At 39.1% G+C, this 25,220-nt stretch overlaps 1 protein-coding gene across 3 annotated transcripts in view; it reads left to right on the top strand.

Moving 5' to 3' along the window:
* Nucleotides 1–25,220, top strand: part of PRKCD (protein kinase C delta) — a 67,849-nt gene that overhangs the window by 21,702 nt on the left and 20,927 nt on the right. For 2 of the 3 annotated variants that reach the window (XM_055707371.1, XM_055707373.1), the window contains exons 2-4: nucleotides 14,868–15,002; nucleotides 18,779–18,978; nucleotides 22,004–22,064. In XM_055707371.1, the coding sequence (XP_055563346.1) occupies nucleotides 14,888–15,002; nucleotides 18,779–18,978; nucleotides 22,004–22,064 (376 nt within the window). In that variant the 5' untranslated portion in view covers nucleotides 14,868–14,887. Of the gene's footprint in view, nucleotides 1–9,608; nucleotides 9,690–14,867; nucleotides 15,003–18,778; nucleotides 18,979–22,003; nucleotides 22,065–25,220 lie in introns of all 3 variants that reach the window. The other variant, XM_055707372.1, reaches the window with a different exon arrangement.

Below are 25,220 nucleotides of genomic sequence, written 5' to 3'. Positions count from 1 at the left end.
AATTTGTGCTATATATTGCTGGCTGCTATAAAGTTTTAGATAATCCTTACAGTATGAAACATACCGAGCCCTAAATAGCTTGAACAGCTCTTGGCTTGGTAAGGAGGATTTTTTAACTTGTGCCGTAATCATAAAATCACTTTTTGGTTTTAGGCCATTTGGAACAAACTTATTGCAAGGCCCTGGAGAGGAACAGCTTTTTGAAAAAAAAAAAAAACAAAAAACAAACCATGTATATTATTCTTGCTAATAATTTTAGAAATAACTATTTCCAAGCTGAGTAGACAGTCTACAAGCTGCTTGAGATGCCCCTTGGAAATGGTTTGCTTCTTTTGTTTCAGATTTGAAAAAAGTGCTTTGAAAGAGAACTTTGGAACTTTTAATAAGTATTTGTAATGGCAGATTACCTGTCCCTGCAATTCTGAGCTATATACTTACTCAGCACTCTTGGTCCTTGGTTTATGAGTAAGTGAGGAAGTTGGGAGTTTCTGCACAAATGACTCATATCGAGGAGGACTCCTAATACGCTTTTCCCCCATCTGATTGTGGATCGTGGAATTAACCTGCATGAGTAATGCATCTTCCCAAGATTACAGCAAGAATTGGTTCCGCTTGCTGTAGGAGACAGGATGAGTTACTACTGAGTGTAAGTTCAGTGATGCGTTGCCTCAAAAAGCAAGTAGGATTGCTGTTGGGAACCTCTAACTGGCCACCCTGACACCTTGCTTAAAGTGTAATATTGACTATTCCTGTTGATTGATTTTGAAGGAAATTGTAAAAGTCTGACTGGTAAGACTTGGATATGATGTTATCTTGCTGCTACTAGACAAGCCTTTTGCTATCCATTTGGTCAGCTTCATTTTGGGTAGGTGTATGGTGATAGTAAACAGGAATGGAGGCATGGAGGATAGCAGTAAATGGTTTATAAGTCTGAACCTTGTTCTTTTGACTCTGATGCCAAGATCATAAACGTTAATACTGTGTTCCACTGAGCTCTGAGTCTGCGTAAGTGTCTGGAATAACTGTTTCTTTGTGTAGCTGTTGTAACTTCACTAGGTGATGCTGGAAGAATTTTAACTTTATCTTTTAAACTTGCTACTGCAAATTGGTTAGAGAATCTCACAATTTTCTGCTGGGAGAGCAGAAATAAAATATTTCCATTGCATAGCTACTGAAGGTTTATTTAATATTATGCAAGAGCCCAAAAACAGAAAAAAAAAACAAACCAAAGAGTGTGTTCTCTTCTGTAGGCAGAGTTTATTTTACTTGCTTGTCCTAAATTTCAGCCTGTAGTTGGAAGTTATAAGCAGTGGCTGTGGGAACTACTCTACCCTAGCACTGGTCAGGTCTCCTAAACAGCGTTTGTTTTCTGCAACATTACAGATTAATGCTTAGAATGTTTCTACTTTCATTTCTTGTTCAAAGACTTGATTCAAGGTGGATGAAGAATCTGTTTCTTAGGCAGTACTGACACTATGCATCGTTGCTCCAGAACAGTACTAAATACTTGGGGTATTTTTTACTTGTTGTATCTGACTCTTTCCAAAGTAACAACCTTGGGAAATTTTAAGAGTCTGGAATAGCTAGGGATGTAAACTTATCTAACTCCTAATACGCCAATTTATACAGGTCTACTAATGTTTATCTACACTACACTGAGCCTTTTGGTTAACATTAAGCATTTTAAGAAAGGTCAGTATATAAATCCAGTTTACTGTGTGATTAATACAATGCATTAATGCAGGTTGATAAGAATTAGCACCGTTTTCTTTAAAGGAACTATTTCACGTTCTCTTAATTTGCTTATGCTAGTTGGGTGTCTTGCACTGTCTATCTGCCATTGTAAATGAATGCTATTGCTAGAAAAATGTGTTGATTTGTGGTGGCAGGAAAGAATCAGTATTAACCAATTTTTCCTGTTTCTTCCTTGAGAAGCACTTGGTTTTTTTTTATTTTGTAAGTACCCTTTTGACCTGTAAAGAATGGTAAGGCAGATACAGACGTTCTAGAAGTTTAGGCGTAGTTTTTGCGGGTAATGCCTGAAGTCAGCAACACAGTGTTTATTCTCCATTTTCCTTTTCCACTGTTCCTTGGGAAGAGGAAGTGAAAGCAGCTTAAAGAGTCTGTATCATTTGTTTGAGATGTGTAAGTTGTTACTACGTGTATTTTTTTTAATACCCAGTATAATCCATAATTCTAACAAAATAAGGGAAATATTTCTATAAAACCACTGAGCAATTACTGCATGTTTCATCAGTAATATTGGAGACATTTTCCTCAGTTTCACCTACACACAAGTTCATACGGAAGGTCAGCTTTGCCTTTTGTCCAAGGAGCTGCTATACTTATTTATATATGTTTGTTAGTCAAGATTGTATCACATTTTTAATATATTCAATGAATATATGCTGAATATCATGATTGCTTTCTGCAAATATTTTTCTCTTATCTTTAAAGCTGAAAAACCCTTGGACCTTCAGTGGAACAAAATGCTAGTGAGGGGAGATAATTATGAAAATAATTGTTCTTCCTTGGGATACCTGATCTTTATTCATATGATATGTATTTGCATATCTCACCAATAACCATTGTTTCTCAGCACACATCTTAGGTGAGCAGAGGGCACTGACAGCTGCAAGAGAATAACGTGAGGTTCTTTTCTCCCTTCACATTTCCTCAGATGAATTGTAAGTGATGGTTTTTATAATTCTGACATTTTCTGTCAGAAATAGGTTTCATAGCTTTATTTTTAGACATGATTTTTAGAGATATTTTAGAGATGGATTAGTTTTAGAACAGTTAAGAAACCCCTAATGCTCTAATTGGAGAACTGCATCTTGGACAAGGAGATATATTACAGAGGCATAAAACCTGTATTTGCAAAACTGCTTTTTAATTAAAGTTTTTCACAATACAAGCAAATACATTTTTCGATACAGCTGTGTATTAGTAAATATTATTTTTTTTAATAGTCCCACGGAGGCAGAATGGGTTTGTCTGTTAAAGGGTGGAAATGTAGCTGCCTGCAGCTTTCCCACAGAGTTAAAATGAATTGGGCCAAAGCTGATTTAACTTTTGTTTACTCAGTACAGGGGACTCTCAAATTATCCATGATGTGGACTAACTTTTCATAAGAAGTGGGTTGCGGGCATCTGCTTACCTCTTTTTAGGTTTTTTAGCAATTCTTCAGCCTCTCAGTCCTGGTCATATAACATGTCTGTGGGTTCAGCAGTAGTTGGTAACGTGGAAAGAGCAGTATTAGAAGAGGATTTTTGCACTTAAAGTGCTGTGGTGGGAGCAAATATCCAGACCTGTGGGGAAAAGCCAACCTCCTGTGGAGTGCGGAGCGCTGTAAACTGTCAGGCAGAAACCTTTTGGGCTAAACTTGCGCTAGGGATGTGGCTTAACAGGAGAGCTCCTTGCCAGCACCCACTTGCTCGCTTGTTGGAGCTGTGTTTGTGTGAGACGCAGGATACGGCCACTGCTGCGTGGAAGTGCAAGGTATTTCAGATACACAAAACGCTGGGGTAATCAAGTAGGCCGCGATTAAGCAAGCTGCATAGTAAATAGTATGAAAGAGCTACTTGGCATTCAAGGAGGGAAAGAATCAAGGCAGTGTGGATGGAGCTAATACACAGAGGAAAGATTCGGAGGCAGCACTGGGCAGAACATTAAGGGTAGATCTACTCAAACAAATTACACCATGTGGAAAGAGAATTTCCCACTCGGCTGCCTGGGGACATGAAGTCTTTCCATGCCGAGAGTTAAGAAAGGGATCTTCTCTGCTTGCAAGTGGGAACGTTTGCATTTGGAACTACTAGGAGCATTTTGGTCCCCGTGTGCTTCGCTGCTGTACTTAAGTCCGTTACCTGCCTGTCCCTTTTAAAAGTACGACTGTGCTGTGAAGATTGGGAAGAATATTGTACGCACAGTGTATGCTGTTGCCGTAGGAGTGGTGTGGTTTACAGCTGGTTGGTTTTTCTCTTGAGTTTTTCTGTGCCAGTTAGCAGCCGTACACCATCTTAATGATATAGCACCACTTAATGATAGAACAGAAATAACATGTCCTAATGGTATGCTTCCCAACCATGACATGATACTGCAGGTACTATTCAGTGACAGAAGTTTGTGATTTTTTCTGTCAAAAGATTGCTATAAAAATTATCGTAAAGAAGCATTTTTATGGGCAAAGAAATGTACAGAAAAAAGTCAGAAATAATTGGAAGGTGCAGGGAAGTAACCAAGACCATTTACCAACCATTTACCCATTTAGTGATGGAGGAAATAACAGGCTGTAATGAGCCAGGAGAGCTTCTCCGTAGGAAAATCACTGAATACTCCATTGCTTCTGTGGGCTAACTGCTGGGACATGAGGGTACCACTGTAATCAAAGAGTTTGTGTGCAGTTACTTTTTGGGGTAATCTACAGGTACTCTTTCAAGTCAGTTGCATACGTTTTCTCTTCCTGAATGTATTTTTTTAGATAAGTGATAAACTTTGAGTCTTCTTTATCTTGCACTTTTATTTATTAGTGCAATGACCCAGTGAAGAAACAGAACAGATGCTGACCTGCAGTGTTGTTAAGCAAAGTTAGTGGGTATATATGCAAACCAAACATCTCATTTTTAAACGATTCTCCAGTTTTTAGTAGGACGACCACCGAAGTGGAAGCTGGAAAAAGCCATGACAGACAATGCGCATCTAATAATTTGATCTGCACTCCTCCTCCTGAAACCTGAGCCTTTCAGGTAGTAGGAAGAGCATTTCGGAAGGTGACCAGAGGGTGTTCTTGACAGCACCCAGTCCACAGGACTTCTTACTCTCTCAAAACCTAAAATAGTTGAGCATGTCCTGCTGTGATTATGTCTACAAACAAGATTCTGGCTCATCTAAAGCTCAATGCTTAAAGGTTTTCCTCCCTAATAAATGTACTAAAATGGTACGGTTTTATTAATTTAGTGGGAAAATTACTTTAAGTGGCTATTAGCAGACACGTATCTGAGTGTTTAGATAAAGATGGCAGCCATGTCATCACAGCGTGTGGAGTTTATATGTTCAAATCACAGAATTCAGGACAAGGTGAAAAAATCAAGGTTTGCTGTTAATTTCTTATCTGGAGGATTTAAAAGGAAGGAATTAAAAATCGTATTAAATAGTACATCTCATGCTGCGTTTACAGTACAACTCGTACTGTAGAATTTTTGCTACCTTTAAATAACCCAAATCTCTCTTAAGATCCCTGTATTCTTTAATTCAAGTTGCTGTTAATGAGCCATGTCTGTTTCAGTTATTAAATCACAGAAAAAATCTTGATTAATTTGACTTTTATTGGTTATTTGTATTTCTTCTGTGGTTTTTGGCCTTCACATTCTAGGTATTTAAAAAAAAAACAAAAAACAAAAACCAAACAAACAAAAAACCAAAACCAGGATAAAAGGATGATTCCTGCCTATCCTGAGCAGCATTTGAGTACCAGGAAATAGCAAGGAGGGGGAGCATCATGCTCAGCAAGGTAGATTCAGCCCGTTTTGCTGTCTAATGTCTGACTGAAGTGACTAAGTATGTTTGTGGCCCTCAGGGAGGGTAAAAATGGCTTCACAAATAACTCACACAGAACAACCCCAGTAACGTCAGATGCAGTCAGGAGGGAGGACTGGATCTATTCCTACAACTCAATACGCAGTTAATGAGCAAAACTTTTGATTTGCAACTCTTGTGTCCTTTTACTTTAAAAGCCTTGATCAAAATCATGCATCCATGAACTGAACTGTGTTTCCTCTGAGGAGGTTATCTGAGCAGCAGATTTCCAGCATATATGAATGATGATACAGTTCTCTCAGCTAATGAATATTCTAGCTTTCCAGATACTTGGAGGATTAAGTCATAGTGCTGGCAGTAGTATAAATTTCTGGCTTGGAGGCTTGTGCTCTTTGGGAGGCACTTAGCTTGCATAATCTGCTGATGTGTTCAAAAGTGCAATGTAAAATTATTCTCTAATGGGGAATGTTTTAGGAGGCATTTTTTGTATTTCTGTTGAATGCCAAGTTTCTCCATTTCCTTTTTTGCTTCTTCATTGTTCATATAGAGACGTTAACACAGTACATTTGAAATAAGACAAATTTCCAATTTCCTTTTTTTATTAAACTGTAATTAACATATGTCTTTATGGCATTTGGCTGTTAACAGCATTAGAGGGAAAGAACTTTTCCTCTTCAGTGGAAAGTAAAAACAAAACCAAAAACTCAGTCTTTTGAGGAGAAAGTATATATATTGTGTTGTAAAAGTTTAGCTGAAGTATTATGTTGTTTTCTGTTTGGTTGGAAAATATGTTGTTGGCATTTTGTGCTGTTCTCTTTGGGAAATACATCTCAATTTCCAGGAAACATATAATCGCACAGAGAATAAGCAGCTTTGTGTGTGTGATCATATATCAGAAAGAAAATCTCAAATGTTATACAGAATCCCAGAGGAAAGTGCCCAGCAGGAGTGAGGTGAAGTGTGGGCTTGCTTGGTATCTAACTCCTTGGTAAAGGATGCTAATGGAGTATGCCTGAATGTGGATCCCTGCCCACTTGATTATGGTCATACCTAAACAGATAATGTACAAAATACTGGATTTTCTTTGGCAGTTTTTCTCTGGTTTGGTAATCCTGAAAGCTGTGTGAGTAGCTCAGCTTTCCTAGTGTACTGGTTGTTCCAAAAATGTCTGTGAACTCTCTTGCAGAATCTTGTGCTTCCTTTGGAGAACTTGTATTCACATGATAAACTTGAAGTACAGTTTTGCAATTTAGTCATGCTGACTAAATACTGGCAAATTCCTTGAACGTTGTTGAGGAAGTGGGAGCTGAGGGCTAGTCGGGGGCTCAGACGTGCAGAAGGCATCCAGTGCTCTGTATAGTGACACAGAGCCAGAACTGGTGTATGGCTTGGCTCCAGGGTGTATTACCCCAGGCAAGAAGAGGTGTAGTTTCATCCCTTTCACCTAATATTTTTTTTCCTCTCACATAGAGGGGATTGTTATTAAATTGCGGAGGGGGGGCAGGAACCCCTACTTACTCCCCCATGTCAACAACAACAACAACAATAAAAAAGCTTCCTAATTAGTCTTAAAGCATGCATGCGTAGAGTAAAAACATGGTTTGCCTCCTATCTAGTATTTTGGACATGCTTCCATTTCATAATGTGATTTGATATTTAATGAATTGTTTACTCACCTAGAGCTTCATAAGGATCTGGCTAGCCAGCCCTATTTATTAATCCTTCCATGTTGTTGCAGTTGCTACTTAGCAAATTATATCAGCTTATGCTATTAGAAATAATGAACAAAGCCTCTGGGCTTCAGGCAGTGTTTCTTCTCTTGTATGTTTTTAAAGTCTGATGTTTGAGTTTGACATTAATGAAGAGGATTCATCTGTGCTTTTGTTTCAAACTTGATTTTGGTAATGGTGAAAAACAGTGTGCCTACAGTGCTTTTATATACTCTTTAGTCCTGTGCATTCAAAGAGGAAGGAGAACTCAAGAGCTTAAAAAAAAAAAAAATAAGTATTTAAATGGCTATTTCTTATGCACTTCTAAAGAAAAAGCAGCTGACAGTACTTCCCCCCTTCCCTCCCCAAGTAGTAGCTGTGGAATATTAAAGAAGCTAACTTTGTTGCTCCAAATGTTCTTTTTCCCTTTCCAAAAAAAGGACATTCAGTGTAATTTTTTTTTATCATGCAGCATATGCTGCGTAACAGCCTGTCTATTTCAGAGTCCAAAATTTCCTCAACTTACTGATCTTTTAGCGTAAAACCCAGATTTGTCTTCCGCGATGCTCTTGAAACAACTTTAAGAACAGTCAACTGTTGTTATTGAGCTAATCATATGTTATCGTATCCTCAAATAAAGTGGGCTGCATGTCTTCTGAAAAACCCATAAAATCAGGTCTGCCTGAGTTCTGGCTTGCCTGCTATCTGCATTCCCCTCAAGCTTCTCGGGAGGTTGCACTGCCAAGATGGAAAGAGATGGCCTGTTCAGGAAAAGGTTTCTGATGCTTGTATTTTGAAAAGTTTCTCATCATAATGATAGGGAAAGCATCAGTAATTTTGATTGAGAGTGATGGGGAAATGTCAACAATTTATACAGCAGCCATAAATTCAGGCAGTTTTGAGACTGCTGAGCATGCAAAAAAGGCATGGAAACTCGGAATTATCTGTGTTTCTGGCCGAGTGGGATGAAACCAAGGAACTTCTCTTGCTACATGGCTTATCTAGATGGATTTTCTCCAGACTATTGCAACACAAACAGCAACAGATCTTATTATGTCATTGTTTCTGTTTCTAGCCTTGTCCTAACCCAACAAAAGCAGAAGTATCTGAAAGAAAATACTGGGTAGGGAAAGAAGGAAATGGTAACTACACTTTTTCCAAGTTAGGTTTGTAGGACTCTGTGAACGACTCTACATGTACTATTTAAAAAAAGACAAAGTAAACCCCTAAACTCACAATCATTTATACTAGAATTTAATGTATAGAATTGTCATTTTGAAATCATGAACTGGAAAAAAATTTCATTTGACAATAAATTTTAACAGCAAGTAAGTTGAATTGGGGTGCTAAATTTCTTGTCATCTTTTCTCACTTTTCATAGTCCTGTTGTGTAATTATTTAAAAGCAATTTATGAAGATAACACTGGTTTAGAAAATTTACCGCAGAAGTTGCAGGTGATTGGGCTGTTGGACTGTTTTAAAGATGCTCTTTTCACGCTTGACTTCCTGAAAATAACTGTTCTGTTAAGTATTACCTAATGAATATATTTTTCTTTCATAAGCATATAGTCCTGCAGTTGTAATATTAAGGTTTATTTTTACTTTGTTTGTGAAATCTTCTCCATAAAATAGCGTATGTTGCTGAGAAGCTTCATGTTTCTTATTACCATTCTTGGATTCTATACAGAGATGAATCAAATTAATAACTGGATTAAATTAAATTATTCATAGGAAATAGTTGCACATTAATGGCTAAACCTAAATGACAAATGGCTAAACCTAAATAAAAGTGAGAGTGACGCTGATGCAGGAGCAGTACTTTTGGAGAATTCTCCTTTTCCTGCAGGGACCTACATGCAATGCATGAGTCTAGCCCATTTTTTTTTTTTTTTTAATTTTTTTTTTTTTGACAACACTTTCAAACCCTCTGTGGATTTTAAGCTTTCCAGGCAGCACCTGCAGATAACGTTTCTTGCCATCTCTGGCAGCTGTGAGCATTGAGCATCGTGATGTGTAGCGATGTGCTGTTGGTTTTAAGTACGTTTTTCAGGCTTTAGCTGGGTAGCCATAGTGCAATAGCCAGTAGTGCCTAGGGCAGTCCAGCTGATAAAAAATGCTGTGGTGTATGTTCTTGATAAGGTTGATAACAGAAAATTATCATAAGCCTCTTCTAAACTTGACTTCATTTTTAGACTGACTTCTTCCTACAGAACATCAAATAGAGGCACGGGATTGCAACAAAACCTGCTAAAATTCTCTGTAGAGTTGTCAGTGTGCAGTGTTAGACAGTAGTTAGCATCATTATTACTGCGGTCCAGTAAAATGTCCTGCAGCATAGGTATTGTTTCTTCTTTCTTGCAGATGGGATTATTTTGATCATCAGCTGAAAGAATACCTGTAAAGGGAGTTCTTCAAGAACCATAGCCAACCTGTCCACTTCGTGTGAGTTTTTCTGTAACATAAGCATGAAGCAGCATACTTGGGAACAATAAAAACACAACATGCACATGAGCAATTTAGATTGTGTTTAGATTAGAACAATGTGCACAGAAGGATGCTAATCACACTTCCAGTATTTCTACTTGCAGGATTTCTTGTATTACCGCCACAAAAGTAGCATAATCACCTTTGTAGGCCATATACAAAGAGGAAGGAAGTCCCTGTTCATGTCTGTGAAAGTGCTCTGGGGGCAATAAGTTGGGCAATAGTTTGTTGCTGTCTTTCTTGAATGCCTTGTCCATTGCCAGAATGGAGGACAGGAAACCCTCGTGTCAAAAAAGATACCTGCAAGTTGGAAATCATCTATATTTTTGCATCTTGAAAAAAATTTACGGCTGCATCTTTTAGGCAAGAACACCGATTGGTCAGCTGCATGTGGTGCTGGCTACCAGCGCTGGTGTTCCCCAAAGCATTTGTGTGGCCCTGGGAGCAGCTGCAGCAAGGAGCTAAGCAGAAAGCAGGCGCTGCATGCCAACCAGGGCATTTCTGTGAGACAGCGCCGAAAAGCTGTGAGCTGCGTGTGCAGCTTTATGTCCCTTTGCAAAATGTTTTACAGGCTACTACAAGGAAATCAGAGGCTCAAATCAGCAGGGGAGTTTTCTCGTTTGTATTTCTCTTGGCTATATCATCCTGTATCAGCGATGGAACAGTCTGTGCTCTGTTTGGGCCCGTTTGTTTTTCAGTCTCTTCAGAGCTCTGTTGTTGGCCAGCGTCAGTGTTTCCTCCAGATGATCCACTGCTTTGATGTTACTTCCCGCTTTGTGTAAAAGTCACAACTGTGTCTTTGTTTCTGGATGGTGTTAGGGTGACTTGCCCTCACTGTTTGTAACAAGGCAGAATTGCAGCTACAAAGGAACCCAGACAAGGAACACCTTGGTTGCAGCGTGAGCCCCCGACAGCTGCTGTGCGCTGTTGGAAGGAGAGAAACGACGGGATTTACTCTTTGTCCCTCGTATCTGTGTGAAGATTTTTAATCTAGTTGAATTTTGTGCTAGCAAATCTTGATAAAGTCCTCTTAGGAATGTTTAAGATTCTAATTTATTTTGAAGATTTCAAACACGTCCATGTGACATCTGATATTTGTTCATCCAGCAGATGTTGACAACGATGATGTGAATGAAGATGTTTCAATTTTCCCCTGCCTCTCGCTCCATGTGTATTATAGTTGATAGTAACACTGTTTATTTTCTTTCCGTATTAAATAGTCAAAAACTCTAAATTTTGAAGCTTCATGGAAATTACTGTGGATTTTGCAGAATCTATCTCAGGTAGCATAGATTGTGGTTTTATCTTTCAACAGGGCAGATCGGGGATCCTTGACAAAAGAAATGTTGTGCTGGACAGCATCTGATGGTCAACTCTGAATCAGTGTGGCTATCACCACGTACTTCGTATAGAATAATGTTACTAGAAGATTTTTTCCCCTAGCTTTTTTTTAGATAACACATAACTTTGAAACTGTTTGAAATGCTGAACCTGTAATTTAGACTTGCAGGATTTTTGGAGTTCGTTTCTCAGTTTTTCCACCATTTGGTTTGGATAAAATCACACCCTTTAGGGAAAGCAGTTTGGCTTTAATACTTCATAGCAGCAATACAGATTGTATGAGTAGATTGTAAAATCGCCTGCAATCCTTAGCTGGTGTTTCATAGCAGTTTTAGTTCTTGACAGATACTGCTTTTAAAACTAGAGTCGGCACTCGTTTCATCGCTGCTGAAATAGTCGTGGACACCAGAGAGGGACTCGTCTGAAATGCAACAAGTAAAACGTATGTGTTGCTTTCAGCGTTTTTACTTTTCAAATGTGACAAAATTTTGGATGGATGTATTAAGCAGGGATTTTGAGGCACTTTGTTGAATTAAATTAATCACTTTCATCAAGTTTCCCTGCCAAAACCAGTTTTAGTGGGGTATGGTTTTATTTACAGTAGTACAGCTGATTCTTGTCAGCTACCTCACTGTACCTCATAGCATAGACAAGGACTGGAAAATGTATCTGAGGAGCAAATCCAAACCCTCCTTTCTCAATTAACCTCCCTGCATGACAGAATAGTCTACAATGTATAGTGAGATTTTGCATGAAGCCATTTAAAATCTCTACTTCTGTGAAAAAAACATAATGTATAAGGGTAGAGAAACTTGGCGAGAACAGGTGGTTTGTTCTGTGAAGGTAAGCTGTTGAGTTTGTTGTGGGCTTTTTTTAAGCTATTAAATGGAAAGGCAAAAAGATATCTTCTGGTTTTCACAGTGACCTTGGACTAAGCATATTTGAACACCATCAGAAATTCTGGGATAATGGTGTTTTCTCCCAACTGTTTAATTGCTTCTGTGTAGCATTTCTGAGTGAGTGTTTGTGATTGCACTGAAGCCAAGTACAATGAAACTAAAACAAATAACCATATTTAAAACTAAGAAGCAGAGTTGAAAACGGGGCCTTCAAATGTATTTGGCCATCAGAAATGAGGAAGATTGTGGAATTATTCAAAATGCATATGCAGTGTACCTGTGTCTATTACATCTGTTAATTTGGAGTTAAAGTAGTAAATGCCAAAGCCTTGTGTTCTGTTTCAGGACTAAGGTTGGCTTGAGTCAGATGCTGTGAGTGAAATCAGTGCAATTGTTAGTTTAGCTTTGTGCTTTCCAATTTTCTGTTAGTGTAGTCCCAGACTTACTGGAAATTGTGACTCCTAGCTGGGGCTGTTCCTTCCAGCCAGAATCATCCTGCAGTCCTGTGATTCTGTCAAATAAACTTTCCAGTGGGAGCTGCATGCTGAGTGACCCAGCTTGTTTCCACCTATGGCCTAATTGGGTCTTAAAGCTGTTTCCCCAGGGGTGACTGATGATGCAATCTGCTTTCTTTTACATCCGTATTGAGTACAGATGATATGTGATCTGGTGTTGGCAATTCATGTAGCTGGTCACTTGGCGGTAGTTCTGAATGTAGTGAGCAAAAGGTCTCTTTGGCAGCTAAAATACATTCCTTATTAAAACTCTTGATGAACGTTGCATTTACGTTGCGTTTGTGAAAGTGAGGTATCTGATGGTATTTGTTAATTTTTACAAAAGCTGTCTCTTTTTCTGTCTTTGGGAGGTCATCCTAATTTCCAGCCTCATCATACGGTGCTCCAAGCTGCAATACCCAGTGGATTAACGGGGGAGGGCTGTTACTTTATCGTGAGCCTGGGTGACCATCTGTGCGAATGTGAATTATAGTCGTGGCTTTCAGTTCTTCACTGGGATAGGCAGTGGTGCCAAGTAATCCTAAACCTGCTTTCTGACTTTGTCTTACCATACAGAAAAGAAGGTAGGGGAACAGTCAGTTAATAAAAACTAGCTCAATAAATGTTAGAGTCATAAAATTTTTCTAGGTCTCCACGCAGGGAGATTGCGTGATGTGCAAATAATGGTGTCAGGAGCCATATGCTGTCTTGCTGCAAAGACTGATTTCACAGACTTTTATCCAAATGGCTGCTCTGGGCCTTAAGAGGTGTAACAGGAATGTTAATTGCTTCTCAGGTCGATGTCTTTACATTAAAAAAAATGCAAGCATATGCAGGTTTGCTTGAAGTGTTCTTCCTAGTGCTGCTTGACTGAGCTGGTTAACAATCCACAGTCAAAATGCCATCTCAGCCCCGTTTCAATTCTTTATTGTTTTTCATCATCTCTTCCTGTTACTTTAACTCTTTTCTCCTGCTCCCTCCTTCCCTGCATGCCTCATTCTCTGATTGCACTAGCATTCCCTTGTTTTCTCTTACCCTTCGAATAAGTAATTTTTGCATCGCAAAACAATATTGACATAAAAGCTACGGGACTGATTAGCTCCATTGCTGAAGGTGCTGCGAACTGTAAACAGAAATCTGCTCTAAGTTCAGGAGCTCTTAAGAATGAGGGAAGACTGCAGTGAAACATCACTTTGCGGACTTAGAAATTACAGCTGTGTTGGATTCTTGCAATTCCCGATGGTTTAGACCAGGTGACACAGTAGCGCTGGAGTTTTTTCTGCCTCTCCCTCTTCCCTTTGCCTGGTACGTGCAGGTGTGGAGGCTCACAGTTTGAACCACGAGCTCTGCGATGCTTCTAGGATTAGTACACTGCCACCTGAAAGCAGTGCTGGAGTAGCATGTGTTATCATACTTGTTTCAGTTTGGTGGTGGGATTTGGAACACACATTGTTTTCCATGTTAAGTATGAAAAATAAAATGCACTCTTATCCAGTGAATTCTCTAGGTTTCAGAAATTTCTCTAAGTGTGCATTTATCTAAGTGAGGAACTAAGTGTAAACTCGTGTGTGGACCAATTACTCAGGTTGTTAATGTTGATCCAAGTGCTCATATGCAGTGCAATTACTTGAACATGCTTGAGGGTTGGTTCCTCTTACTGTACATCTAGTAGTGGGTTTTGCTGCGGTGTCCAGAAATGGTATGTTGGTTCAGTAGTTTCTCAGATAATATTTAAAAATAAAACTAACCAAAATCGTTCCTTTTATCATTTGATTACTTATTAAGACACCTAGAATTCTGTTGGGGATTTTTTGAGGCTGAGAAGCAATTAAAGAGGAAAATAATGTATACCCAAAGAGCAACAGAATACTGTGAACTTAAAATGATGAATTTTGCTTCTAGTTCTCCCTCCTTGCATTGCAAGAAATACTGGGAAAGGAACATGTGGAAAAGACAACACTTTTCTTCCTCCCTTTTTTTCCCCGATGCACCCTTCATTTAAGGTGTGAGGGGGAAAAACTGTTTAAAAAAAAATATCTCTGTTAGTTTGTGAACTACTTATTTGATAAGAATGCCTGTATACTTCTGTGTTAATGAATAGGGCCCCTGTGTTTCAAAATTGAGCAAGATGGAAGTTAAAAGCATCACTGCTACTTACTTTTAAGAGGATATGGTTAAAAGGGTGTCTTAGATTCAGTCTTTGATTGTACGTGTCACCTTTTTTGTTTCAATATGTGCCAGTTTTACATCAGGCTTGTGGTCTCAAAGCCACATTCAAGACTTGCAAACTTTAGAGCCTGGGTTCTGTCAGCTATGATGGCTGCTGAGATGTGTATCGCTTTCTTACAAGTCCCAGACCAGGTCTTTTATTGTGTGATTTTTATTTACTTCTTTCCACTTAGGTCGTGCATCATTGGGAGCAATGGCCCCCTTCTTACGGATATCTTTCAACTCGTTTGAGCTGGGACCTATGCAGAATCACGGGGAACAACTGCAGCCTTTCTGTGCTATCAAGATGAAGGAAGCGTTGACTACAGGTGAGGTTACGAATGGTGATGCTTTTCTGAGTACAAGTAAGCTTTTGAGAAGTACTGCAGTCCTTAGTCTGCAAATGGTAGCGGGTCCTGCTGCTCCTGTCATGCCAAGCACTTCAGTGGGAGCTTTTCTTTTAGAACAGGAGAAATAATGGTGACTGTCTCTACCCCCGCCTTAAAACACAACTTCTTTATCAGCGCTTTCTTGTCTTGTGGCCAGAGCGCTCAGCACTTGATAGGTTGAAGTCTAAGCTTCTGGTTTCTCACTTCACCACCATCACAAAGCTATTCATGAAATACAGGGTGAAACAGCTGAAATGTCACTTTTTCATGGGTGAAGGCCAGTTGTGAATTCTGCATGACAAAGGTCGGTGTTAGAGCATTGTTCTCTGGTCCCAGCGACAGAACTGCTTGCAGAGGCTCTGCAGGGGAGAGGGTGGTGCAGCGGGGTGCCCTGAGAGCAATCTGAACCGCAGCAGGTTTGAGGGAACCATCCTCAAGCACAGAGTAATTAGTGAACTTTATGAGGACAGGTGATAAGAAGAAGTGTAGTTGTTGTTGTAGTAACTGAGGCGTTTTGGCAGAATTATTTGCTTGGAATGACTGCACCCAAGGTCTTGTTAACACCTCCCTGTTCAGCAGGCCCTCAGCCGTCAAAGACCACTACTTTACAGAAAATGGCCCGAAGGTTTATAACAATTTGAGCTGGAATACACCACTGCAGCCAAACAGGATGAGAGGGAGTTGCTGTGCTGGGTTAGACTGCCGCCCTCTAATCCTGCATCATGGCTCAATACTTCACAAAACATCGAAGAATGCAAGAAAGGGTGAATTTTCTTCTTCCTCACAACATGATTGGGCTTTCCCCTTATCACTGAACTAAAAGCTGCATTTAGACTTTAAACACCGGGTTGCAGTGCCCCTTCCAGAAAATGTTGTCATTAAGCAGATGGGTTAAGCTCCAAAGAAGCAGTTTCCTGGTCTGTTGGGAGAACCTCTGAAGAAATGGTGTTGAGAGTGTTGCAACTGCCAGAAAATGTGGAGAGGTGGAAGTGGTCTAAATAAATCCACTTTTTTTTTTTTTCCTCAGTTGTCTGCTTTTGAAAACTAGAATTGTACATTGTACCAACATTTCTCCTCTTTGTTTGCATGTGTCTTTTTGAAGTACTAAAAAATGGGGGAGGAGCGTGCAGTGAACCTTGGAGCAGTGACGGATTGGGGTAATCAGGAAAACAAATTGATGCTTCTGTTATCAGGTTGACAAGATCTGGAATAACTTTTTGTTAGATTTGCATGCTGAAACATCATCAAGGAGAAGCTTATTGTACAGGGAGCCGTTTGCTTAATGATAAGGCATTAAGCCAATCTGCAAACATCAAATGTTTTGAAGGCAGTAGCGTTAGTGGAGAAACAAAGGAGGCTCAAATCCAGGAGGGGTAAGAACAGTGCTCCTGCCTAAAGTCTGTTCTTTGCTGACTCTTGAGTATTCATGTGCAGGCAGGCAGTGTGATCCGTGACAAATCTTGATTAGTGTGGTTTTAATTACAAAAGCAGCATGGCAAGCTGGAAGTTGTTGCCAGACTTCTTTATATTTTACATGAGCTAAAAATGTGTATAGTAACTGATCAAAGAATATGTTAATTGGGACATCAGAATAGGGAGAGTCAGGCAAACAGACTGAAATAGTTCTCTCCCCCTCTAAGAATCCTACAAAGGGTATTACCAACTCTTCTATAAACTGCTGCTGTTTCTGCAAACCCTAAATTATTGTCAAAAGTTCTGCAGATAGGGGCAATTTCTCATAGTCCCAAGGATGCCTCCTGCAGCGTGTCTTTTTGATGAAAGGATCTGGCTTTAGCAACCCAAAAAATAGGATAGTGTAAAAGCCTTGCTGTGCAGACAGCCTACTTTTAATCCCCCTGCGCCTTTGCCTGTCCTAATAATCTCTAAATTCTGTTTCCTTTGAGCTTTCCCTATGTATTTTCACCACGATATTTCCAATTTTTTTCATAGTTAAGTATATCAAGTACAGGGCTCTGGGAGTAGGTTTGCACTAAGAACTTGTGTTTCCCTGTCTGCAGAATTTACCAAATTCAAGATAAAAGCTTTTGATCGAGTAGAGGAGGAATGTGCATGTTTGCTTTGAAATGGAGGAGGTCCTCAGGTGGCTGTTTCTGAGCATTTCAGGATGCCTTTTGGCAAGCAGGCTTAGGTTGGCTTGTCAAAGTTGTGATTTGTAATGCTGCTGCTGGCAGGCATTCCCTAATAAAGAAGTGCAAGGACACTGCTTGCTACTCCTGTTTGGATAGCTCAGCACAACTCAGTGGAGTGCATCAAGTTACTTATTAATGAATGAACGTAAACTTTGCCTTGAGTTTCCAGGAAGATTTTTAAATACTAAGTATTTATTTCTTCCTTTGTTGAAGTGAATGTCAATTCCAGTGCTAATTTTTGGAGACAGGCCACACTGCAGCTTCTTGGGGAAGGGTCCAAATATTTAATCTGCTTTGCTACTGCTTTGATATTATAAGAACATATTACACACTTAGGGGAAAAATGGATCATTCAGAGCTGGAGAGGCACTTATAAAGCACTTTTCTTGCAGCACGTGATCTTGAAAAATAGCAGAAATTTTGCAGAATATAGAAAATTATGTTCAGCTGCCTGAGCACAAAGAGGAAATAATTGGCTTAGCAGCAAATCGCAGAGGAAAACATGGGGAGGAGGCACGGTGTGCCAGAGTCACTCTGAAGAGCTGGATGTGATTGCTTAGGAGGCAGTATCATTCTGGATGTGTTGATGAGAATACTAAGAGTCCCAGATCTGGAAATACGCTAGTGCTTGTTATAGATGGTGCAATCACCGGCTGTTTTCTGTGCCTCAGGTAAGGGCAGGAAGAAATTAGCTTAACTGGTAACAACGAAGACTGAAGCTGTGTGTTAGAATCGTAGACTACCAGGTTGCAAGGGACCTTAAGGATCATCTGGCCCAACCTTTCTTGGCAAGAAGGCAAAAAAACCATCAAATAAGAATTGTGAAGTACTGTAAAACTCCTAAGAAAGCAGTCTGAAGAGATGCTTTTATGGGAGGCTGGGTAAACGTTACAAAAAAAAAAAAAATGTTTTTCAGGTCCTGTCAGCCTTTTCCTTATTCTTTAACTACACAAGGTCTGCATGTGCTAGAGAGGACAGATAAGGCCTTGTAATATCTTTTCAAAAATAGCACTCGTGGCAGAGACAGAGTACAATGCCAAGGAGAGTGACTTATGAATAGAAGTGATATGTTGGAATAACTTGGAAGCAGATTAATGAAATGTGGAGCCTTTAATCTCCCAGCTACTGGTTTCAATTTAAAATTGGTCAGTGTAAGACTTACCTTAATTTATCTTATAGTAGTAGTATTCACTCTGATCAGACAGCACATCATGGAGATTTACACCAGGAAGGAGCCATGCATATATATATTCCCTGTCAAATTGTGACTGACTAAACCAGCTTCTGAATTCCAGAGTGGGATTTGTTCCTCCAGGTCTCTCTTGGCTGCATTTTAACATTTTCACTGCCTTTGCATACCCTGTTTGTCAGGGTGAGCTTTGTCTTCCAAGTCATGAATGTTTGAACTGAATATTTAAACTTTGTCCTGACCACAGTGCAGGAAGTAGTAAGTCTGCTTTTGGTTTCAGTAGAGGGAATCTCTCTTTTGTTACATTTTGTTAAGTTTAAATTCTAGATCTACATTATTTGATTTTACAGCTTCTGTCCTGTTTTTATGGCTTTCAGAGAGAGGAAAAACTCTAGTTCAGAAGAAACCTACCATGTATCCAGAATGGAAATCAACTTTTGACGCCCACATCTATGAAGGACGGGTGATTCAGATTGTTCTCATGAAAGCAGCAGAAGAGCCATTATCTGAAGTGACTGTAGGTGTGTCCGTCCTGGCAGAGCGGTGCAAGAAAGGCAATGGCAAAGCAGAATTCTGGGTAAGGAAGAAGGTTAAGTCCTTGAACTTGCTGACCTAGTTACGTTTCTTTCAAGCTGAATGGGTGCCTTGTGCCTTTTAGACTATGAGTGTTCGATCCCTTCAGCATGTGTGGCAGCACTTGTAAGACAATTATTTTAGCAGGATTTTTAAAGCAGATAATGTACAATCAAAGTTCAGGAAATGGACAATAAAATCCATGCATTAGTGTTGAAAGAATGGCATATATCACGTTGAGTGCCTATTTTATAAAGCTTAGCAGTTGTCATGGCAAATAGCAGATGTTTAATCTGGATCTGATCATTGCAATTCATCCAGAGAAAAGGAAAGGTGAACCTTATTCTAAGGCATATAAACTTGGAATTTTATTTTATTTATTTTTACAATAAATTTTAGTTGGCTTATTCTGCTATAATGGGGATCCTTTAATACCCATTTTTGTTATCCTGGTATCTTTTCTTGCTTCTGGATCTCAAACAATTGTTCATACACAAAGTCAAGGTGTATGGCATCTTGCAGAGTGATACTCACAATCGTACTCAGTGTGAATCAGGAGCAAATGACAATCTCAGAAATGTAACAGGGGAGGTAAAGTTAGGGCTTAAGGTAGCTTTAAATTTAGAAATATACGTTTAGTCTAAATGCCAATAGTTATTATTAGTTGTCGAACTACATAAACCCACACAACAGCTTTTAAATAATCATGTATCAATGAATTTCAATTAGCACTATAAACCTCAAATAAATAGAAAATTTAAAATACAGAATATTTTTTATTTTGTACGTCTAGAGAGAGGGGAAAGTACAGAAGCAGGGAGGATCAAAACCCTGAGCCCAGCAATCTGAAATGCCAAATGCTGTTTCATTCATTTAGTGATGTGTTGTGAAGAGCTTTTAATGAATTAAGGGTTTAATGATGTCATCTTTACAAAATCCTATTCTCTAGCTTTCAACTTTCAGACCCAACTGAAGTTGCTGAGATCCTGGCCCAACGAAAAGGGTTGTGAGAATGTGATGAGGCATTATTGTCTCAGAGCTCTATAAAATCCTGAAGCAACTCTAGTGTCCTGATACTCAACGTTTCTGCATATGCAGAAATAAGATTCAGGGAAAAATATCAGGATATCCTATAATTTGGGTAAGAGCTGTCTAGCTAGGTGCAAAGGTGCTATAAATATCATCTTGCCCATCATTCAGTTGTGTGTAAAGCTGTACTCCAGATGGCTTATCCAGAAACGGCATGTATTTGCTAATACAGGAACTGCCCATCACTGTTTTTGGAGTATAGTTAGTGCTTCTTAAGGAAGTATTTGCTAAATGTGAGCAGATTTCCTTAAGATCTCACACATAGTCTTGTATTCAAAGCCTTCTGGACTGGAGTGTTGTTGAACATGCCCAGAACATGAACCTTACAGGAGAAAACATTGTCACTGGGAGGGCTAAAGCAAGGTGAGCAGGTACTAACAGAGTTCCTGGTTACGTCCAGTTTGATGAGCATCTTGTTTCTCACATGGCTGGCAATGGTGGTTCTTCCTTGGTGGGGGATGCATACATGAACTCTCTTTGGGATCTATGAATGCTTTTCTTGAATGCTGGATATGAATAGGAGAATAGCAGGGGGTGCCCAGTTGTTGCTTAGCTTAGTATGGAAATACTTTGTAAAAAAACCCTCCTGTTCTCTCTTAAGTCCATTTTTTTGCTGGAAATGGCAGGATTTTGCTCAGAGTATGTGCAAATCTATCTCACCGAGCAGATCTCGGAAAACACCTTTCTTAAAGGGGTGCTTGATATTGAAGAGGCTTACAGATTTTGTTAGGTCAGTAGGATCTCAGTGGTTGGTATTCACCTGTTACATTCTGAAGTCATGCGCTTTTTATTCCACACCTTAACTTGAATTCTGAGACAAGAGCAATAGTTCAGAAGAGTAGTTAAAACTAATACTGATCAGTTCTAGTTTTAGTGATCAAATTTAGCCAGTTCAGTGGTCTGAATTCCTCTGCTTATTATCTGTAGAACAGGAACCACATAGACATCCATCAGCGTTAAACTTCCTCTGTATGACCTCAGTCATGACTTGGACAGCCAGACCATCATGCCCGGCAAAGAGACGTTAGTTTGCTTACTATAGCCCATAAGGTTAATTTTGTGTGTGGGGAAACAGCCCATCAGTAGTAGCTGTAACTGGGGTCTTTGCCTTCTGTAAGCATTGTCGGACAAATGTTTTGAGTGTCAGACCTTGCCTTAAAAATGAAAACTTAGTCATAAACCCAGTAGGATAATGGGATTTGTGGGGATATGTGCACGGGTGTTCTAATGTAATTGTGATTGGTTTGGGTTTCTTTTTCTCCCAAGTTGTATTTACTGTTAACCCAGGGATACTTTGCTCCGTGCTGAAGTGAAGACTGAATCAGACTTCTTCATGCTTAATAGCTTCTTGCTTTTTATTAAGGCAGCATTTTAAGAATTAGCGACTACTTTCTGAGCACAGGGACTGACCTCAGCTGTTGGCTTAAAAGGCATTTGGTTTTGCTGGTCTGTAGAACTTGCCACAGAAACCATATGTAATGGTTTGAGGGGGAAAGGAAAATAAACATTGATGATTACTACTGTTTTTGTGATTACAGGCAACAGTATTTGATATCTGTATGGTTTGTACTCTCAATAAACATATAAAGGATTGTATAGACGTTTTCTTTTAAAACTGGGTTCCTGTGCAAGTTGAGTTTACTAATAGTAAAAACAGAAGCCAACAAACGTCTTTGCAGAAATGGGAAAGGGACATGCAAAACCAGTACGAACTTTGACTGCACTGAACTTTTGGGTAGGCATCAAAGCAATGCAGCCAGCACATTAGTAAAAACAATAGAAAAAAAGCCCCTGAGTCAGCTGCAGCAGTGAGATATGGAAGCAGTTTGTAATCAAATAGTTATTGAATGTTATACTTTGATTCCCTAGAAGGAGCTATTTAAATTCCTGAGAGTTTCAGTCAAATGCATACTTCACTGTTTGTATCTTTTTTTCCATAGCTTGACCTGCAGCCTCAGGGGAAGGTGCTGATGGCTGTGCAGTATTTTTTGGAAGACACAGGTAATACCAACTGTTATATGAAAATAAAACTTCTTTTCACATTACTTTTGTAGGACACAGGATATAGCTCACAAAAAATCACCTGGTGTACTGAGTGAAATTTTCTAATTTTATTAGCTTGTTTTGTAGGTACTTTTTGTTATGTGGAGTTGTGGCTGGATTTGCTTATTTCTAAATGCCTTTGTGCCTTGTATTGCTGTTGCATTTAGCCACTTTGGGGTTTGTGATGTGTCTGTCCTCGTGTTTTGATGTGATAGAAAAGATACTGAGTTCCTTTTTAGGTGCAAAGAAGTAAAACCTCTTCTTCTAGCTTATGTGGAAAACTTCTTGTGGATTGGAGAACTGGGTCTGAGTTTCCTGGGATTCAGATGCCATACTCACTAATCATGGAAACTGATAGTAGCAATGAGTGAATAGTTAATGTTCTGCCATATCAGTTTAAAAAGTGAACAACCTGTATGTCAGAAATCTACATACACTACCTGCAAAAGAAACTAGGAGGTAAGAGAAGATAATTAATTATGAGGGGGAAAGCTTTAAGTACAGTAATAAAAACAAATATTTTGGCTGGGATTTGTGTATCTGGGGAATCCTTTCCTAAAGAAATTATGTAAACCTCACAACTTGCTTAGCTAGTGGTTAAAACTTTCCTGTACTAGAAGTCATAAAACCATACTAGAAGTCATAAAACCATTATTTCTTGGGAATTGAACTGGTCTGCTGTATTAGCCTGTATTAGTGGTCTTACATGGTTTAATACTGTGTGTTTGTAAACAGTAAGTGGAAAGCATAAGCAGTGAATTTTAAAGCATTGCTGGGATGTTTTTCCCCACAGGTATATAGAGGGAACATAGTTCTGCTCTCATAGAATAAATTAATTGTGAAGGTACCGTACATTTTTGTACCATATGTGCAGTCTGTGTAGCAGTTACTAGAAAAGCTACTAAAGATAGGGTGTGATAGGCAGTAGGTGACATTTCAGAGCTGACATTTTATCTTTGCAATGGCAAAAAAACCCAGCCTATATGCTTATTATTTTGGTCTCCTTTAGAAAAGTTAACTTTTTAAAGCAAAATCTCAAGAGATTGTGTGACTCTGAAGAGCGTGTAAGTAAGAGCATTTCTCCAAAGATTAACTGCTCACTGTTTATGTACCAGTAATCCTCTGGTTGGCATTCAGACTGCTGTGAGCCATTATATTAGAAAACCTTTGTCTTGGACTTTGTCGTGGTTTTCCTGTGCAAGGCAGTTTCCTGGGGCAGTGGTACTGTGACAATCTTACCTGTTTAATGAGACATACATCAGTCCATTTGTCCAGGAAATGTACAAGTTTCTCATCCAAAACCGTATAAACCCAATTTCAATATTCCCTGTTATTATTTGATGAGACTGAAGCATATTTTCTCCTCTCCACACAGACATGAGGAACAGTAGAGATGGTGCAAGTGGAAAACTTCCATAATTTGCTATTAGCTGTTAATAGAAGAATAATATACTTGTGTGTTGGAAGTCCTGAAATAATTGTACCTAGTTATTGATCGAAAGATAGCTACATTGTTCTTGAAATTCTTTTCATTGCCTTTATTAGGGAATGCAGATGGTAGTGAATGAAGCCTAAATACCAAACAGATCATTAAGTCTTGCAATCATACTTTAATTGGTGAGTTAAGATTGGCATGTTAATGCACTTGTTAGACCTTCTTTGCAACAGATTCCTATTTACCTTCTACTGTATAGAAAAACAGTCGCCGGTAACTGAACCACAGAGGCAGTGGAAACTCCCTTTCAAGACATTTATACATCTACATTTTGTAAAGGAAAGTAATTCAATCTGATATTTGCAGTATTCGCATCAAACATCACTACATTCTGTCATGCCCTCCTCAAAATTATAGGCCTCCCTCACGTCCCTATCTGTTATACTGCTAAATAGGCAAACATGGCAGGATTTTTGGCTCGTCATTGCGCTGCTGTAAATGTTTTCTTTAGTTAAATTAGGAGTTAGCAGTCGTAGAGCAGAGAATTTTGTTAGTGAGTTACAAGGATGCTTGTATTAGCTTCCATTCTTCACATTGCTAAAACCCTTAATTAATAGTTGAAAGCTCAGAGACAGTTCACATTCCTTCCTATGCACGTGCCATTTTGTTTTCTGTCCGACACGTCTTTCCATACAGAGCTGTATGGTAGCTGTGTTTCTAAAATACTAAAAAAGGCTTGTTCTGAAACTGGTATTTCAGTCATTCCCTAGTTTATTTGAAGGTATTGCTAACACTGTTAGTATCTTTGAGTTATAGGTGCTACCTTTTGTTTGAAAACCTCCAAGCACTTTGCAGAGGTGACTAATTCTTTCTTTGGCCTGTTTTGCAAACTAAATCTGTTGTTTTTCAAACCTTCCTTCCAAGTAGCAAACGTTTTGCCCTCTTCAGAGGAAACTGCTTTCCTCTGCTCTGCTTCAATGGTAGGCAGCAGTATGTAGAAGTGAATGTGTTATTGCTCCATTATCTGGTTTATTATTAGAGAAATATTTTCACAGAATAAACTGGTATTAAAATTTGCTCCATGATAGGCTACACTAAGACCTTTTTTGTTGTTTTTTTTTTTTTTTATTGGGGCCTGGGCAGTTAATTTGGGGCTATATATGAAAATTCTTCCCAGTCTTAGAGGTTTTTCTTTTTATTTCTAGACCCTGTAAAACAGGGACCGCAGAGCCCTGACTTAGAGCTGTCAAAGAACTTTTTTGTCTTCTGTCCTGTGATTAGAAAATAAGTTTGTGCTGGAAATTTAAAAGTTTTTTATCTGATGTGTGAAACATGAGAACAGGGTATCGACCTCCATTTTCATTTCAGAATCTTTTCTTTCTGCCCCTCCTTCTCTTATTGCAGTATTGAAACTAGGTTATAATTCTGTAAAGCAGCTTTAGTTTTAATAGGTGGGAGTTGCAATACCTTTAATGCTTTGCTTGATCATTGTTTATTCAAATGTCCTTAATGACCTTAGCGAGTAAGAAAACCCATGATCACAGGGGTGGCTTGCTGTACTGCTGAGTGTCCTGTGCAGGGTTAGCAGCTTTGGAGGCTTTTGGAAGTACGTTTGTGTCTTGGGTTTGAATTTGGAATTGCTGTTTTGCTGGCTTCAGCTTCCCGGCAAAAGGGTTAGT

This window comes from Falco cherrug, chromosome 4, assembly GCF_023634085.1.
Source record: "Falco cherrug isolate bFalChe1 chromosome 4, bFalChe1.pri, whole genome shotgun sequence".
NCBI classification, from domain to species: domain Eukaryota; kingdom Metazoa; phylum Chordata; class Aves; order Falconiformes; family Falconidae; genus Falco; species Falco cherrug.
This window is presented reverse-complemented; position numbering and strand designations above follow the sequence as displayed.